Here is a 17,444-nt window from a genome sequence, read left to right as displayed (position 1 = left end):
GCCTAATTCGCAGTTTTGCACTCAAAGCAACTACGGGAAAAACAGAAAGCGAGAAACAGAGGGAGAGAGATCACACAGTATCTGCAGCATAAACACACCTGTTCACATACAAACACACAGAGAGCTCTGAGGACACTGTTTTGTGTAAACCGGCTTCAATCCTCAAGGAATGTGTGAGGAATAAGCTCCCGACAGCATCATGGGAACGTAACGCCGGACAGATATTATAGAGCGACTGTCCGACAGTGAAGCCCAGCCCAGGCCCCGAGACTTCCAACTAAACATCATTAAAACCTCGACCTCCAGGAAACAAGAGCCCTCCCACCCAATGATCAAATAAGCTCATAGCCGAGGCCAGTCTACTGGCGGTAGCTCCATTCACAAAGTGGGAGGCGTGATGGACACAGAGCCATCCTGACTACAGACATTACTGGGGGAGGCTGCTCCTCCCAGGAGCCCACAGAGTGGAGCATATATGCATTTCCTGTCCTGGCCTCTCTGCACAAAGTGGGAGGGGGGTGGTGGTGGGGGCAACAATCGATAGCAGCTGTAATTCAATCCCTGACCTCCCTCGCACTGCCTGGGCTGCAGAGGACACAGCATCAGATACATCACACAACCTGTACAGGTCTAACGCACATACTGTACTATAAGCTGGATTTATTTATACCAGCCTTTTCAACAGTTAAACTGTTACAGATGAAATTCCCAAATGTTCGAGTCGGGTCGAAATGTGCTCCCGTGCTCTTGATAGTGGCCGTCTGCACGGAGTCAGTCTTTTTCTCATCTTGACGGTTTGAATCAAATCAAACATTTTTATTATCTTTAGTCTTGTCGCATGAAGTGTACAGTTCTACACCAGGTACAATAGATATCAGATTGGAACAGACAACAGTGAACAACAAATCTGTTTATTATGTGTACTAGAGCGGTGCCCGTTGGGCACTGGACTACTTAAGTTGGAACGATGCAAGTTGGAAATGAATGCCCCACCCAGTTATAATGTACCTTTTATGCCCATATATGGAGTTCTTTTCAGGCATGCACAAATATGGAGTTCATGCAGATGTCAGAACATAATTGTGATGTAAGAACAGGCCAGCTCCATATATGGAGATATAGGGGTGATCAGTGCCCATTGGGGGGTGATCAGGTGCGATCAATTGGCTAATAAGGGGCGAGGTTGCACATCATTGTGATGTCAGAACACATTGTGATGTCAGAACAGGCCAGCTCCATATATGGAGATCTAGGGGTGATCTGGATTTGGGCCCTGTCTGGAGCCGGGCAGAGGCTTTTGTGCTGGTTCTGGACAACCTGCAATCCGACAGACTTGACAGCGGGCACTGCCTGGTCTGGAACGTGTGTCAAATTTGTCAGTGGGGCGAACGGTTTCCAAGTTACGTGGATTACAGACGTACGTACACACACATTTATTGTAAGATGATGTGTACTTACAGCATAGCAAAATGGCATAGAAAAGTCAAGAGGGTGGTTTAATTGTCACTAGTCACTACAACCAGTGAGAGAGTGGTGAGCATTTCGCTGCTTACTGACGTCCTCTTGCACATACTATTGGCCTGCAATATCCACAGCCTTTGCCAATCTTAGTCTGTGCCAAAATGTCTTTGGAAGTGAGACTTTTTGCCAGGTGCTTGAAAAGCGCCTGGACTCCATTTGCTACTACCTCTAGTAGCGACCGTAGAGGACACTTTTTGAGCGGTGCTTCTGCTACAATATATGTGTGTCCCGATGTATGTATACAGTATCTGAGCACGGACAGCTGAAACGCCTCAGCAAAACCACTGGATGGCACCGTTGAGCAGCGTCACACACACACAAGTACAGTACAGTACGGAGTAGTACAGAACAGTACAGCACGGAGTAGTACAGTACGGGTAATACAGTACAGTATGAGGAGTACAGACAGTACAGTACGATTAGTACAGTACAGCACAGTACAGTATGAGGAGTACAGTACAATACGATTAGTACAGCACAGTATGAGGAGTACAGTACAATACGATTAGTACAGCACAGTACAGTATGAGGAGTACAGTACAATGCGATTAGTACAGTACAGTATGAGGAGTACAGTACAATACGATTAGTACAGCACAGTACAGTATGAGGAGTACAGTACAATGCGATTAGTACAGCACAGTACAGTATGAGGAGTACAGACAGTACAGTACGATTAGTACAGTACAGCACAGTACAGTATGAGGAGTACAGTACAATACGATTAGTACAGCACAGTATGAGGAGTACAGTACAATACGATTAGTACAGCACAGTACAGTATGAGGAGTACAGTACAATGCGATTAGTACAGTACAGTATGAGGAGTACAGTACAATACGATTAGTACAGCACAGTACAGTATGAGGAGTACAGTACAATGCGATTAGTACAGCACAGTACAGTATGAGGAGTACAGTACAATGCGATTAGTACAGCACAGTACAGTATGAGGAGTACAGTACAATACGATTAGTACAGCACAGTACAGTATGAGGAGTACAGTACAATACGATTAGTACAGCACAGTACAGTATGAGGAGTACAGTACAATACGATTAGTACAGTACAGTATGAGGAGTACAGTACAATGCGATTAGTACAGCACAGTACAGTATGAGGAGTACAGTACAATACGATTAGTACAGCACAGTACAGTATGAGGAGTACAGTACAATACGATTAGTACAGCACAGTACAGTATGAGGAGTACAGTACAATACGATTAGTACAGTACAGTATGAGGAGTACAGTACAATACGATTAGTACAGCACAGTACAGTATGAGTACAGTACAATGCGATTAGTACAGCACAGTACAGTATGAGGAGTACAGTACAATACGATTAGTACAGCACAGTACAGTATGAGGAGTACAGTACAATACGATTAGTACAGCACAGTATGAGGAGTACAGTACAATGCGATTAGTACAGTACAGTATGAGGAGTACAGTACAATACGATTAGTACAGCACAGTACAGTATGAGGAGTACAGTACAATGCGATTAGTACAGCACAGTACAGTATGAGGAGTACAGTACAATGCGATTAGTACAGCACAGTACAGTATGAGGAGTACAGTACAATGCGATTAGTACAGTACAGTATGAGGAGTACAGTACAATACGATTAGTACAGCACAGTACAGTATGAGGAGTACAGTACAATGCGATTAGTACAGTACAGTATGAGGAGTACAGTACAATACGATTAGTACAGCACAGTACAGTATGAGGAGTACAGTACAATACGATTAGTACAGCACAGTACAGTATGAGGAGTACAGTACAATGCGATTAGTACAGCACAGTACAGTATGAGGAGTACAGACAGTACAGTACGATTAGTACAGTACAGCACAGTACAGTATGAGGAGTACAGTACAATGCGATTAGTACAGCACAGCACAGTATGAGGAGTACAGTACAATGCGATTAGTACAGCACAGTATGAGTACAGTAAGATTTGTACAGCACAGTACAGTACGATACGTACAGTATGAGGACTACAGCACAGTACGATACGATTAGTACAGTACAGTGTAGTACAGTATGATTAGTACAGTACAGTACAGTACAATATGATTAGTACAGTACAGTATGGAGTAGTATAGTACAGTACAGTATGAGTTATACAGTAAGACTACTACAGTACAGTACAGCGTACAGCACCCGTGCAGAACGAGTACAGTACATATTACAGTATGTGCGTGGTGCTAGTCACTCCAAGGAGCAGCAATGTGGGTCCCTATATGTCTCCATGTCCACTTGAGTACGGAACAGTACAAGCAGGACAGGACAGGATAGTACAGTATGAGTAGTACAGTACAAGTAGTACAGTAGTGTTTCACAACCTGTGTGCTGTGGCACTTTTGTGCCGTGTGATATGACGATATATATCTCATCCACGATAGAAAATATCTATCGTTTAAAATGAGCTCCATCGTTTATATCGTTGTGTCGCAAAACAAGCGCTACGGCAGTATTTTACACCACAGCGGCGAGCGCCCAGACACGCTGCTAATCTATGCTGCTATTTCATAACAAACATGAAGGGAGAGGATAGGGGACGAGGTTCAGAGCAGGGTAACACTAAAGTAACCAGCCCACGGTTATGAATGCAGGTTTCATGTTGGGTCAAATTGTTCCATCTGAAAAGTCCTTAATTTAGCAACAGCTTCCAGCAACAACAACAACAACACAAGACACTACTGAAGTTGTGATCATGTGTGAAATTAAAAAAAAGAAAAGAAAGAAGAAAACATCCACTCGGCCCAGCTGACGAGTGACGACTCTCTCACTCTATCCAACAACACCTGTAGTCTATTAAGCATCGTTAAGCTTCCCGTCCGAAAGTTTAACAAACTACACTGAGTATGTAACAGTATACAGCATGTCATCTTTACCACATTTTGCACTGTCACTGTACAAAGTACACACATATGATCTATACGTGTGTGTGTGTGTGTGTGTGTGTGTGTGTGTGTGTGTGTGGTGGGGGGGCTAGGTGTGTGTATACTTTGCACAGTACGAATAGAGAAGATACAAAAAATGAACATACATTACTATCTCATTGATTGTGGATACATTAACACTAATTAACAAAACATTTTCTTAGCCATGGGTGTCACAGTGGCTTGTTGGCATTTCACTTTCAGGGGGAAAAGAACAATTGCCAAACTGAAACATTTGTCCTATATTGAGACTCTTTGTTTTTTATTGAACAATCACAGTTGGCTTCACTAAGGACTACATTACACGAGGAACTATCCGCCCCACAATTAAACGTGCTGAGATACACACACACACACACACACACAGACACAAATGCTGTATATCTATCAGACACAAGGCGTGAACCCACTTTGCAAAGATTTGCCTTCCAAATGCTGAGTGTTGCGTCGTTTCAGGAGAGTCATTGTGAGGTCAGCAGCAACAGCATCATCATCTCTATGGAACCACAGTACAGCCAAATGAGGATTAAACCTCAGGTAGACAGAGAGAGCCAGGCCCAGGAGAGAGCCAGGCCCAGGCCGCAGCGACTGACTGCAGGGTTGTTCACTGTGTGTGGAGTCAGTGTGATGGTGTGAGCATCAGGGATGATTCATAGCACGTGTCTCCACCAGCTATCATACTGTTCTCCCACTAAGTGCACTGTCTGTGCCAGGCTGCGCCATTAAAAGGGCTTCTTTCACTGGCGTTTCAATGTGCAGTACTAACTATTTAAGGCGGCCAGTGAATAATTTGGTCCACGGCTGTCTGGAACATACACCCTGTGAGCTATTCACAGGCCAAGAAAAAAAAAGTCACATGCAACATCCTTCATTACTAAAGAAGTACGCCCCATTGGCCCACATCCACGTTCAGTCACACGCACATAACACACCCTAATTATAAACTGCAAACCTGCAGCACCCTTTAACCAAATACTGGTCCTAATCACGCTCCACGGTACATCTAGCTATGAACTGATGTCATTGTGTAGTGTATTCAGGTGAACATGACAAACGACAGAAAGACTAGAGCAGCTCCACCTGAAAAGCCAACTGACTCAGGCCATGTGCCAGTCCCAGAACACAAGGGAGTGGTGCTAATAAACGCTGCATGAGTGATTTGAGTCCCCTAAGATGCGACAAACCAGACCTGTCCTGCATGCCGCAGTCAATCACTGTGTGCAAAAAAGCTTTCCTTTGTTACTTTGAACTCACCAACAGAACCCCTAACATCAGTAGTAGCAGGATGTGCAAAGGAGACTTTTCTAAAGTGGCGGCGGTGTCCTAGTTGAAAAAGGGAAAAAACAGAAAGGGGGGAGGGGGAGGTTGGAAGAGAGAATGTTTAATTCTCCGTCAATTCTCAAAGGGTGTAAAGGTGTGTTACTTAATATGGATAGTGGATACATTAATAAAGAGGGGCAACAGAGGGCAGAGGTTACCCAGTTATGTTGGGACTCAGTCAACAACCTTTACACACATACACAAACCGGCCCGTCCCGGTTGACGACGTGGGCCGTGGCTAACTGGGTTAACTGGACAAGCAGTCAGCCTGGCTCGCCGTAAAAAGCCCTAGATGAGTAAGAAGCGCTCAGGCTCAGCCATGTTTTAGCCGTGAGTAAACAGGAGAACAGGCATGTTCTGACAGGAAAGCAACGCACACAAAGCCACGCTGAGAGAATGACAATTCATCATCCTGCATGATCATGATGCGCACACACACACACACACACACACACGATCCCAAGGCCCCAAGTACAGGTACTGTAGATCTACTGCAGAACAAATATTGTTCTCAGTCATCTGATCACAGTACTTCAGCTCTAAAATAAACAGGTGCTGGTATATTATATTTAGGCTGCTTTTTAATAAAGTGCCCAAGTAATGGCTGAATTGTGACTGCGTGAGCATAATGTATACAAGACATGATTGTTCAAGAGCAAACCCCAAATGTGTGCAGTACCACCCCTCAGAATGCTGCGGACAGCATGGCTGCCTTCTACATTACACTCAGGGCTTCATGATTGTTCAGCTGGTCTATGCTTATCACTAAAGGAGTAGCTGGGTGTCCATGAACACCCACTGCACTGAATGGAACTTGGGAGGGTTAACCGCAAATGCAAAGTAGAGTTTGAGGCAGGGAAGCAGACGAGCAGGCGGGTGGGCAGGCGGGCGGCGAGAGTCCATTTAACAAGCAGAGATAAAGGCGAACATGGATGACTCCTACATGCCTGTGCTGTTGGGTAAGCAGTACCTTTGAGGCGGCTGCGGTTGGAGCGAGGGAGCGCCGCGGTGCCAGCCGCCGCCGCCTCTCTGGGATCCTCGTGGATGGTTTGCCCCATGGCCAGCAGGCCCAGCCGCTTCATGCGGAGCAGCCGGGGGCCCGTCTCCCGAGGCAGCGCTCCCCCATGTTCTGTGGGACCTTCCCCTGACATGACGTTGGGGACCAGGCTCCTGAGGAAATCCATGTTTTGCGTGGTCCAGTAACGTACGGCCTGCTACCCAGCTGCTTCATCTCCACTCGCAGAGGAGCAGGGGATGGGTGGTCCCTCAGATGGCAGCTACTGAGGCCTGTATGTGCGGGACCCTCAGACTGACCTTAAGATGAACAGACACCTCTCTGCACGTATCCAATAGCAGGAACGTTGTTTCTTCTCTGCCTCTCTGACAGTGTATTAACTGCTTATTGTCAAAGAGTGAGAAACTACCTGTGTGCACACAGAGGAGGCAGAAAGCAAACAGACATGGAACTCTTCTCCGACCGTGATGTAATTAGGAGTGGGCGGGGCCAAGCGATATCAGGGGCGGGGCTATAATATGTTCCACAGGAGATAACACACGCCCGGGCTTCCAGCCAATCACAACAGAAGAGCCAGCAGCCACGCCCTGCAGACCTGTCTCCCCTCACCAGGGGAAGGAGGAGAGACTGACACACACCAGCACACTCTGGTAAAACCAGCAAGCATGCTTGTATCCAGCTCTGCCGGCCTGCCTGTGTTTACTGATAGCCCTTATCATGCACGGAACTGTGTCATATGTTCCCACACTCATATATATACACACATGGACACGCAGACAAAACACCACATCTGAATGCTGCCATGTTTGCTTGCTTAAGCCCTACATAAATACTTTGAAGATTTTGGCCAAAAACGAATTTGCCAAAAATAGGATTGCCAGGGTTAATAAAACAGCAAACAGCAGCACTCCTCTGCCTCTCATTTCCACCACTGTACTGTACGGCATTGGAAGTATGATGACAAGAAGCAGAGTGAGCTGAAAGCCTCTGTGAAACAGCCTGATGACAGACTGCTGTGCTGTGCTTGGCTGCACAGCTCGTACCTGCAGCAAACCCCAAACTCCTCCAAAAATCCTCCCAGCTGATGGGAGGGAGGGAGAGAGAGAAGGAGAAAGAGGATAGGGAGAGAAGGAGTATGCTGTGCTGACTCTCACAAAGGCTCAGAGCCTAAGGAAATAATCAATTAAGCCATTTCCTAAAAGCATGCACAAAATAAATAAAATTTAAAAATAAAAGCCCATCCAAGCACAAATGTATGCAGTTCTCAATATCGACACTAAATGAAAATATTCCACAAAAGACACATTAATAGTTCTAGCAGTGTCCAATAAACCATACAACACCTTCATGACTGGCCATTTCTGCTGACTCACCATTATGCTCGATTTACGGTATAATTGCGTGTGCACTGAAATTGGCGATCTAAAAAAAGGTTATGCTGCAGCTTGTATATCAGCTATGTTCAAGTATAAAACAAACCACAGTGAAGCTGTTGGACCACTATAATGCTAAAAGTACAAGTATTTCAAGTCTACTAGTACGTTGTTGTCTTTTAGATTACAATTCAGTTTGGTAGCCCTGCACAGCTTCAGTGGCAGGACAATCACCGTTTATAGAAATGAATGGGTGAGGCGATCCTGTAATAACACAAAGACAAAGTTAGTCAGCTTGGTGTGTATAATAACCGGGTGGTATGACCTGTTATTAAGTAGAAATCCCATAGTTAAATGGTGCAAACTGCTTTATTAACCAGCTATGTGTTATTACTTAAAATATAATGTAGTACAAATGCCACACATAATTATCAATCTAGGTTACAGTTTCTTACTATTGCGATTTCATTTCAACTGTTGGACTTCTCTGGGTTTGTGTCTTGCTCAAGTACACATGACAATGATGACATCAGCTATAGCATCAAAGAATCCAATCAGTACAGTGTATAACCACCACCCCTCTAGGACCATCTTCCTAGCCGACACACCACCCAGGTTCGTCTTGTTGCTACAATTATAGACACAACCTAAACCTACAGCCAGGTCAGCCAGTTATACACGAACAACAATAACCAACATCAAACTCATATGAATGAACTTCCGTTCTCTTTCCTGGATACCAAATACAATAAATGTCTACAATTTAGGCATTTAGCAGACGCTCTTAATCCAGAGCGATTTACAATAAGCAAGAACAAAAAACATGGTAATACATCACATACATAAAAAAACGTAAGCTAAGAACCTAACAGTGGAATATCTATATAATGAAACTATGCATATATACTTTATAGTGCTATCCTATGTCTACATAAAATGCTATCTAAATTACATAAGTTGAGTCTTTGCATATGCCTGTAGGAGGTTGAGGCTAGGGCAAGTGCTACGGCAAGTGCAACGGGCTAAGATGGAGTCTGAAGAGGTGGGTTTTCAGACTACGGCGGAAGATTGGGAGTGGGTCTGCAGTTCTGATTGCAATGGGAAGTGCATTCCATAGTTTTGGAGCCAGAAGGGAGAAGAGTTTGGGATGTATGGAGCGCCAACCCGGCGTATTTAGTGAAGGTACTTCCAGCTTCCCTCTGTTGGCTGATCTGTGCGAGCAGGAGGGTAAGTATTGTTGGTCAGCAGTTTGTTTGTCGCAATTCATTAGGCACACCCAAGTGTCCTACCTACACCTATCTACAAGCATACCGTGGATTACACACACACACACTATCACACATACGGTACCTACAAACTTACACCTTTGTAGGTCATTCTTTAATTTTGGACAAATTGCCATTGCCCACATGAATGTTTAAGGAAGGACTAGTTCAATTTTACCTATACTGGAAGTTTATTCCAGTCTACTGCAGCCAAGTACAGAACGTTAGCTATGTCTTTATTCCATGGCCAATACCGATAATTAGTGATCAGGGAGACTAATAATCAATATCATACATTTATAGCATACATTTTCACATTGTCAAAAGTTACGGTAACACAAAACTTCCTTTAAATATAACATGCATTTAATAAAAAAATAAACACAGCCTAGCAGAATTTCTTATGAACTGAACTGAAATGATTAAAAGGCCACCCCACAGCCTGGGCCATGGCTCAGTGGTCCAGCCCCACAGCCTGGGCCATGGCTCAGTGGTCCAGGCACCTTGGCTGGCAATACAGTCTTGCAGTGTCCCGCGGGTTCGACTCCCGATGCATGTCTTCCCCCCATCTCTCTCCCCATTTCCTGTCAGCCTACTGTCTGTCCCTCCATAAAATTAAAATATATAAAATAAAGGCGAAAGCCAAAAAAAAAGATATTGTCAAGCAGTCAAAAGGCAGATTCCAACAATGAAACAATCATGAATATTGGATCTGATAACTGTCTGGACCAAAAAACGGTTGATCGCCAATAGCAAGTCCCTACTCCTTAACTAGCAAGAATAATTCTTAAAATACCATGGCCCATTACAAGATCCAATTAAATATGTGAAGTTGTGAACTCCCAATTTCCAACTGGCAAGGTTAGACATGGGGCTAAGGTTCAATACCACCCTGAATAGTTTATTTAGATCTGGTAGAGCTTTAGTTAATCCCCTTACTGTACCATGTAGTACAGGTGTAGTCAACATCAGGCCGTATTAAAGCAGAGGCCAACATTTGTATGGTTTCCTTATCCAGACATTGGGCCTACACGGCTGTAATTTTCTGATTCACCTTCGTGAACCCTTTGTCCCATAATCTCTCCAATCAGGGATCTGCCCCAGGAAATTAACACAGTGTTGGCAGCCATCAGTGTGTCTCCCACTGTGATACTGCGCTTCGAGGAACTACTCAGCTCAATCTATATTATTTGGTATAAAATTAAGATTGAGTATTCCAGACAGCCAGTAACTGATGGTTTTTTTTTTCAATTCATCATTTAATTGGCTCTATACAATGTTCTCAATAGTTTGTTTCACTCAAATTACCAGGTCTGAAATTTAAAAAGGTAAAGATGAAAGATAAATGTCAAAACGATATAGTGATATAAAAAGCTAAGTGTGTAGATAGAGCCATCATTGATTACATTAAAATGCCTCAAGCTTAGATGTTTTACAGTTAAGTCATTTGGGGTGCCTGTTCAGTATGCTTCTGTTGAGCTGCGCATTATTCTTGTGTGTGTGTGTGTGTGTGTGTGTGTGTGTGTGTGTGTGTGTGTGTGTGGTCAGAGAAACTCTGTACAGGAAGTACAGAGTGCTCACACCCTCGGCTGCAGCGTGTGAAAATGTCAGTGAGATGATGTAAACGTTTCAAAACTCCACTAAACAGCCTGCCAGTACAAAAGCTGTGCACGACTGTCTGACACACACACACACACACACACACACAATATTGTGAAAAGTATGTACAAAGGGCATTGTAGCATTACATCTAGCCAGCACCAAAGCTAGTGTGCAGAGTAAGCACAAAGTGGCAGAGCAGGGGATGAATACAGGCACAGCCAGCCAAATGAAAGGGCAGCAGTGGCCAGTAGAGTGGTCTGCCCTCTAGAGGCCAGATGGCAGAGTACAAACCCGAGCAGTGAGCCCTGGAGATGAAGAGGCCCATCTTTAGGTTTGCACCACAGCTGGCCTTAAAGGTATATTCAGTGATTTCACTAAATTCAGATATCACTTCTTTTTTTTGTTTTGTTGTGATAATCAACCCTACTATAGAGTGTGCTAACCATATATACCTGGGGTAAAAAAAGAAAACGTAGGTTTCGTTTTTGGCTAGGTGACCAAGCCTTCATCCAATCAGACCGGGGGGGGGGGGGGGGGGGGGGTTTCCAAATCACTGAATGCTCCTTTAAGTTAACCAGTTACAAACTCGATTACTCTGTACTTGGAATGCTCTGTACTTCACCTCTACACCAAATTGGCCGAAAATAGCCGATCTACAAGATCACAAGTTGTCACATAGATCTGCTATGTTTGCCTTCCCACCGAATAGGGATGCTATAGCTCACACAGATACATTTTCCACATTCAATTTGACAAACAGAAAAACAATGTTAGTTATTAAACCCAGAGATAATTTGTCATTTTGGCAACAATCAGTGACTAAAACAATTAAGCTACCAATTACATTTTGTTTACAGAAATGTGCAGCTCGTAAGCACGTCCGTGTTAATAACCTACCCCACTACACCCCCCTGCCCCCCCCAACAGAGAATTTAGATACAAGTAAACACCACTGTTACTCCAGACAACTATCAGGCTCTGCCAAAGCAGACACAATAGATGAGGAGAGGCTGAAGCCTGGCACGACCTGGTAAGAATCAGAGTCAGAGGGGAGAGCAAGAAGAGAGAGAGCCGAGTGATGAGGGTTGGGGGGAGATAGTCATCGCCGGGTCTGATCAGCACAATGGGCCGGTGGAGGCAGCTGTGCTGCTGTGGGGGCCAGGTCGACGGTGCTGACTGGTTAGAACAATACCCCGGCGCAGGAGGCCCAGATCCCAATCAGCCCAGGAATGTGGAAGAGGAAGCACTCGTGAACAATGCGCAGCGTTCCCTTATGCCATTCCAGGGTACCCCGCCCGCCTGCCGCTGGCCTGCTCTTGCAGTCCAGCCCTGAGAAAACAGGAAAGCCGGCGGACTGCAGGGCCCAATCAGCTGGTTCCCCACTGGTCCGCACACTGTCACTTTCTGGTTCTGCACTGCCGCCATATTGTTTGACACTCAGGTTAGGCTAGTGTAGTTGATCTGTAAAGGCATCAATAACAACATCCCCCTTCCGCCTCCCTCCCATACCAGAAAACCTCCGAAGATTAAGCCACGCTGCATCGCCCTCCCATGGCACAAACAGACACTACATCATAGATGCAAGTGTTGCTGGAGATACACATTCGCCCTGCATGCTCGTTCACACAAGCTTTCTGTACAACCCCTCCAATTAGTCAGTTTCTTTGTCATTTTTGCATAACAGGTTGTTCAGACATCTGAACAGTGCTGTAAGATGGTGCTTCAGCCAAATTACAATCATCCATGATGTGAACAGGAAAACAGTGTGTGTTTATGCATGTGTGTGTGTGTGTGTGTGTGTGTGTGTGTGTGTCTGTGTGTGTGTGTGTGTGTGTGTGTGTGTGACTGTGTGAGTGTCGGACAAAGAGATCAGGCTGATTGTGTGTTGTGGTGAATGACAGTTGTGAGGCAACCCTCCGAGAACTGGGTTGTCGGAGCAGAGGAATGTGAGAATGTGATCTGACTGGCCTCAGGGTCACGATCACTCTGTTTGAGTCAGAGCCAATCACCGCTCTGAGACGCCACAAGGCCTTCAGTTACACTACAACCATACTTCGTACACTGTAAAAACCTGAAATGACGGGAATGAACCAGCTCTAGCTTTGGCGTCGAAACATTTACTGCTGCTTGCTCAACAGAACATGAGCTCATCTTCTTTTAACCCTTCAAATGCTAGGGGAGGAAGTTGACCAAGACAACATGGATGATCTGGTGTGTGACCTGGGAAGCTGCAAGCCACAGTTTCCTTCTCACCTAAACCATTGAGCATGATGATGTCATCATGTTAGATATTTCGTCATACGATGGCGAAATGCAGCAAAAAAGTTCACAACGTGTTGTGAGTTGGTAGATCTGCTATTTTCCCTATAACATTTTTTTTGGTTAGTTTGCCTATATTGCCCAAAATAGGGACACCACCAAGGTTATGTGGTTAAGCCCTGCTTAATACCATAGATAGCAGTTGAGGCAAACAAACAACATTTTAGTCAGGAGCAGTTAGCATGAGAACTTTGCAGGGCAAAAATGTTAAGTGGCAATGTATCCAATTATATAACTAGTCTGACAGCATGTAACCAAATGGACCTGGCTGTAAGGGTACCACTGAGGATTTTACAACTCAGCACATCAATTATATAACAAGTCTGACAGCATGTAACCAAATGGACCTGGCTGTAAGGGTACCACTGAGGATTTTACCGGCGTGTACACTGCAAACAGAGGCAGAAGCCTCCCCTGGATGTAGGTCAGACTGCTATTGATAAAGCACTGTGTTTCAGCGTGCTGCTGCAGAGACCTGCTACATACCTTGCCGTGTCTGCACACCCATATTATTGATTGCCAGCTTAAACCAGAGTTACGTTTAGCAGCGTGCAGGACTGCACGTGTTGCATAACGAAGACAGCAGATCTACAAGCTCACAGCCGGTCATGCTGTGACGCAACTATAGTATAAATCAGGCTTTACAACAGAAATCCAATATATCAATTGCGATGTTGTGAATTGGAAACACACAATGGGGGGGGGCACTTAGATTAGCACATTCACCTATTCACACATCCATGGCGAAGGAAACCATGCAAGGCTCACCAACCTGCTCATCAACGGCAAATTGGGGTTCAGCGTCTTGCTCAAGGACACTTCGACAGTAACTCTGGGGGAGCCCGGGTTCATACTGGGTGGGAACCTTCCGGTCCCCAAGCGGCCGCTCTACCCCTGTGTGTGTGTGTGTGTGTGTGTGTGTGTGTGTGTGTGTGTGTGTGTGTGTGTGTGTGTGTTGTGACTAAGCGGCGTGAGGCATTCCTGAGCTAACAGCTGTCAAGCTGGACATCAACTCGTTTACAGGCTAGTCGAGTTACCTAAGCCCAGGAAGAACTTAAAATGGCTACAAAACAAAAAGAAAAGAAATAAAGCTCTGAAAACTTCCACTGTGCTACTTTTCAGATTGCAGCTCAAAAACAGATTAACCCAGCATATTCTTTCCCACACTGATTAGCAGCCCTCGTCAAAACCTTCAAGTGCTCCACAGTCCACAGTACACAGTAGAAGCCTATGTGACCTTACCTTAAGGCCATAGAGTGATGGACTGCGACAGGCAAAGATGGACGCCCAACGATGTCACTACACAAGTAACTGAAAAACACAGAGAACACACAGGGTCAGTCACAGTGCACCATAGTGATATTTATCAACAGCTTGTCTTGGCATATAGTACAGTGTAATCTTGGATGTGCAAAGTACAGAAGAACAATTACATCTTTGAACGGTAGAGTTCAGTGGTTCACAACCTTTTTTCCTTAAACCTTTTATCCTTCTTAAGTCTGACAAAGGTTGAGAGAGATTTTTATTTTAACAATTATTACTATTATACAATGATGTGGGAGATGGCCATGTTAAAGTTACATAATAGATGTTGTATGACAAGCTGGAGTGATGTCACATCACTCAGGTTGAGGCCTCACATAAGCCCATAGGGCTTCTAGCCTCCTCCTTGCACTTTATTTTTATTGTATTCTTGGTATTTCCTTGAGTGGTGCAACCACTCCCATACGGAGCTATGTGTGGCTGGACGCCTGGGTCTGAGCACGAACATAGCATGGTTTTCACCACTTGTGTGCAACACACACATGCACATATTAACTGTATATATGATGATTTTGGGTGTGCCAGTACAGTACAGTACAGTAGAGGGTACAGTATAGAGGGACCCACACACGGTAGCTCTGTCATTTCTCAACCGCTTCGGACGTGGGGCGGCTCGCCAGAATCGGACCGGCGCCCAGGGCACGTTCCTGGGGGTCCTGAGACCCCCACATGGTAAGTCTCTCATTTCTCTACCGTAAAAGGCAAACATTTCTAAATTTCATTATGCTTTTAGTAGCATGTGACGTGTCAAACTAGGGGCTTTTCATGATACTCTATCCATTCCAAGCATTAGTTTTGCACAAAAACAACACTCGTTGGGCTAAAAACGGCCATACGTAGCTGTCATCACAAATGTGACGAGGTCAGCACACACAGTGGCTATGGCGAATGGTTCAGGCGCCCTAGCTAAATAATTTGAGCATTCTGTGGGCTACATCCGTGCAAAAGATCACCCTTATCTCTCCCGAGTCCCTATGCTCCTCCTCCTCCACTATCATGATTATTTCATATTAAAAAATGCCTTTTAATACAAACTCACAATGTGCCAAAATGTCACATAAAGTCAACTTTTTTCCAATAATGTCATTCCTAAACAGGAGATACCATGCAGTTTCAAAGTGGTTCAAAAACACATCTATATATTAAAGGATTACACATATTGCCTAGAGCTACCCTCTAGCTGCTTTCCAATCTGGTCCCAGAGCAGCAGGTGTACTAGGGACAGCCTACTGTTGGCTCCATTCCACATTCCGGGTCAGGAGGATTACAAACTCCTCCGGAGTTGAATAATCCCAGATGTCCCACTGCATCCAAGAGGCAGTTTCATAAGTGATCACAGAGCCTACAAAAATACCATCCCTCCTATTACGATGGCTGTGGAGGGCGGCCCTCCCCCCTTTCCTCAGCTCCCCCTCTGTATATTATGTAATAATATAGAGCCCGGCACTATAATGTGTCTGGGTTGCTCTAGACTGTAGAGCTGAATTCTGGATCGCAAGGTCATGGGTTCGATCCTGGGCATTGCCAACTCAGTGTACGAGTAGCAATGCTACAGCTTGTGTGCGGCAAGTCATGCAATGTAACTACTGTATTGGAGCTGATGGTAGGTGTGGCGTTCCAATACGCTACCAACATTAAGCCTCTCCGACATACTTACCTTATAACGATCAGCCAATATTGGCTATGACAGATATTGGTATCAGTATGTAGAGTTAGACTATGGTATATGTTGTGTTTGATAACCACATTTTAGGGACCGTCGCAAAAAAAGAGGAAACAAATATATATATATATATATATATATATATACACGTCACACACACACACACACACACACACACTACATACGAATATTCAATATTAGAACTCAGAAGTTCGTCTTTTTTCCGCTAACCATTTTAACAATATTAGCCCCAAACCTCCAGTAACAGTACGTCTCCAATATACTGCATTATACTATTCACGGTTGTTGTATTCCGCATGACACAGTGCTTGATGACCACAGCGATACAAACTCAACATGCTGGCACTACTAAGCTTAGCTAGTTACTTAGTATAGAGTGACATGTATTACTGCTACTGTACACCTTTAGTGGTGCAAATATAGTGCCACTGGACAGACCAACAAAACACTTTTTTGGCCACTCTCCACAGATACATCTGTGATCAAACAAAGAGAGGAAGAGTGAAGCAATGCTTACAGTGCCATGCACCAAAAATAGCCAATCTACAAGCTCACAAGCTCGTGGTAGGCCTTAGCTGGTTATTTTTGGTCTGTGTCGCTGTTGTACGGTGAAGCATACATTAGGCATGCAGCAGTGAGTCAAGACACAAAACACTCCGGCCATACAGAGAAGTTCAGCTGTGTGAAGAAGAACTTCCACTCCCCACTGATGTGGACAACTTATGAGACGTTGAAAAGGTCACGAAAAAGAAGAAGAAAAGGAAAAAACATTGACACACTTAAAAGCCACAGTACACGGCTTGTGGACACATGCAGCTCCGCCTGCTGCAAGACAACGTGATAACTGATAAGACACTTAAAATCAACCAGTTTCTCACGCTGACAGACCTGAGTGAATATATCTGGCTTCCTGTTCCAGCTCAGCAGCTCCAAACACTCCCCAAAAGAAGAAAAACAAAACGTGTGACGTGACCACAGAAACAGAGCAAGGCCAACTTTGTGTACCTCCTTGGAGGTTGAAGCAAACAAGACACACTAAAAGAATCCTCTGCGCTATAAAGACTGG

At 44.7% G+C, this 17,444-nt stretch overlaps 1 protein-coding gene across 11 annotated transcripts in view; it reads right to left on the bottom strand.

Moving 5' to 3' along the window:
- The window catches only part of fryl (furry homolog, like), a 107,265-nt gene that overhangs the window by 83,809 nt on the left and 6,012 nt on the right, over window positions 1-17,444 (bottom strand). For 5 of the 11 annotated variants that reach the window (XM_080769811.1, XM_080769817.1, XM_080769816.1 and 2 more), the window contains exons 1-2: window positions 6,768-7,217; window positions 5,732-5,800 (exon numbers count right to left, since the gene is read on the bottom strand). In XM_080769811.1, the coding sequence (XP_080625937.1) occupies window positions 5,732-5,800; window positions 6,768-6,981 (283 nt within the window). In that variant the 5' untranslated portion in view covers window positions 6,982-7,217. Of the gene's footprint in view, window positions 1-5,731; window positions 5,801-6,767; window positions 7,219-14,613; window positions 14,683-17,444 lie in introns of those variants that run through there. The other 6 variants (XM_080769821.1, XM_080769822.1, XM_080769814.1 and 3 more) reach the window with 5 other exon arrangements.

The sequence above is a fragment of the Protomyctophum bolini genome (genome assembly GCF_963924005.1).
Source record: "Protomyctophum bolini genome assembly, chromosome: 8".
Classification (NCBI taxonomy): domain Eukaryota; kingdom Metazoa; phylum Chordata; class Actinopteri; order Myctophiformes; family Myctophidae; genus Protomyctophum; species Protomyctophum bolini.
The sequence above is the reverse complement of the archived record's forward strand: the minus strand, read 5'-3'. Positions and strand labels throughout refer to the sequence as shown.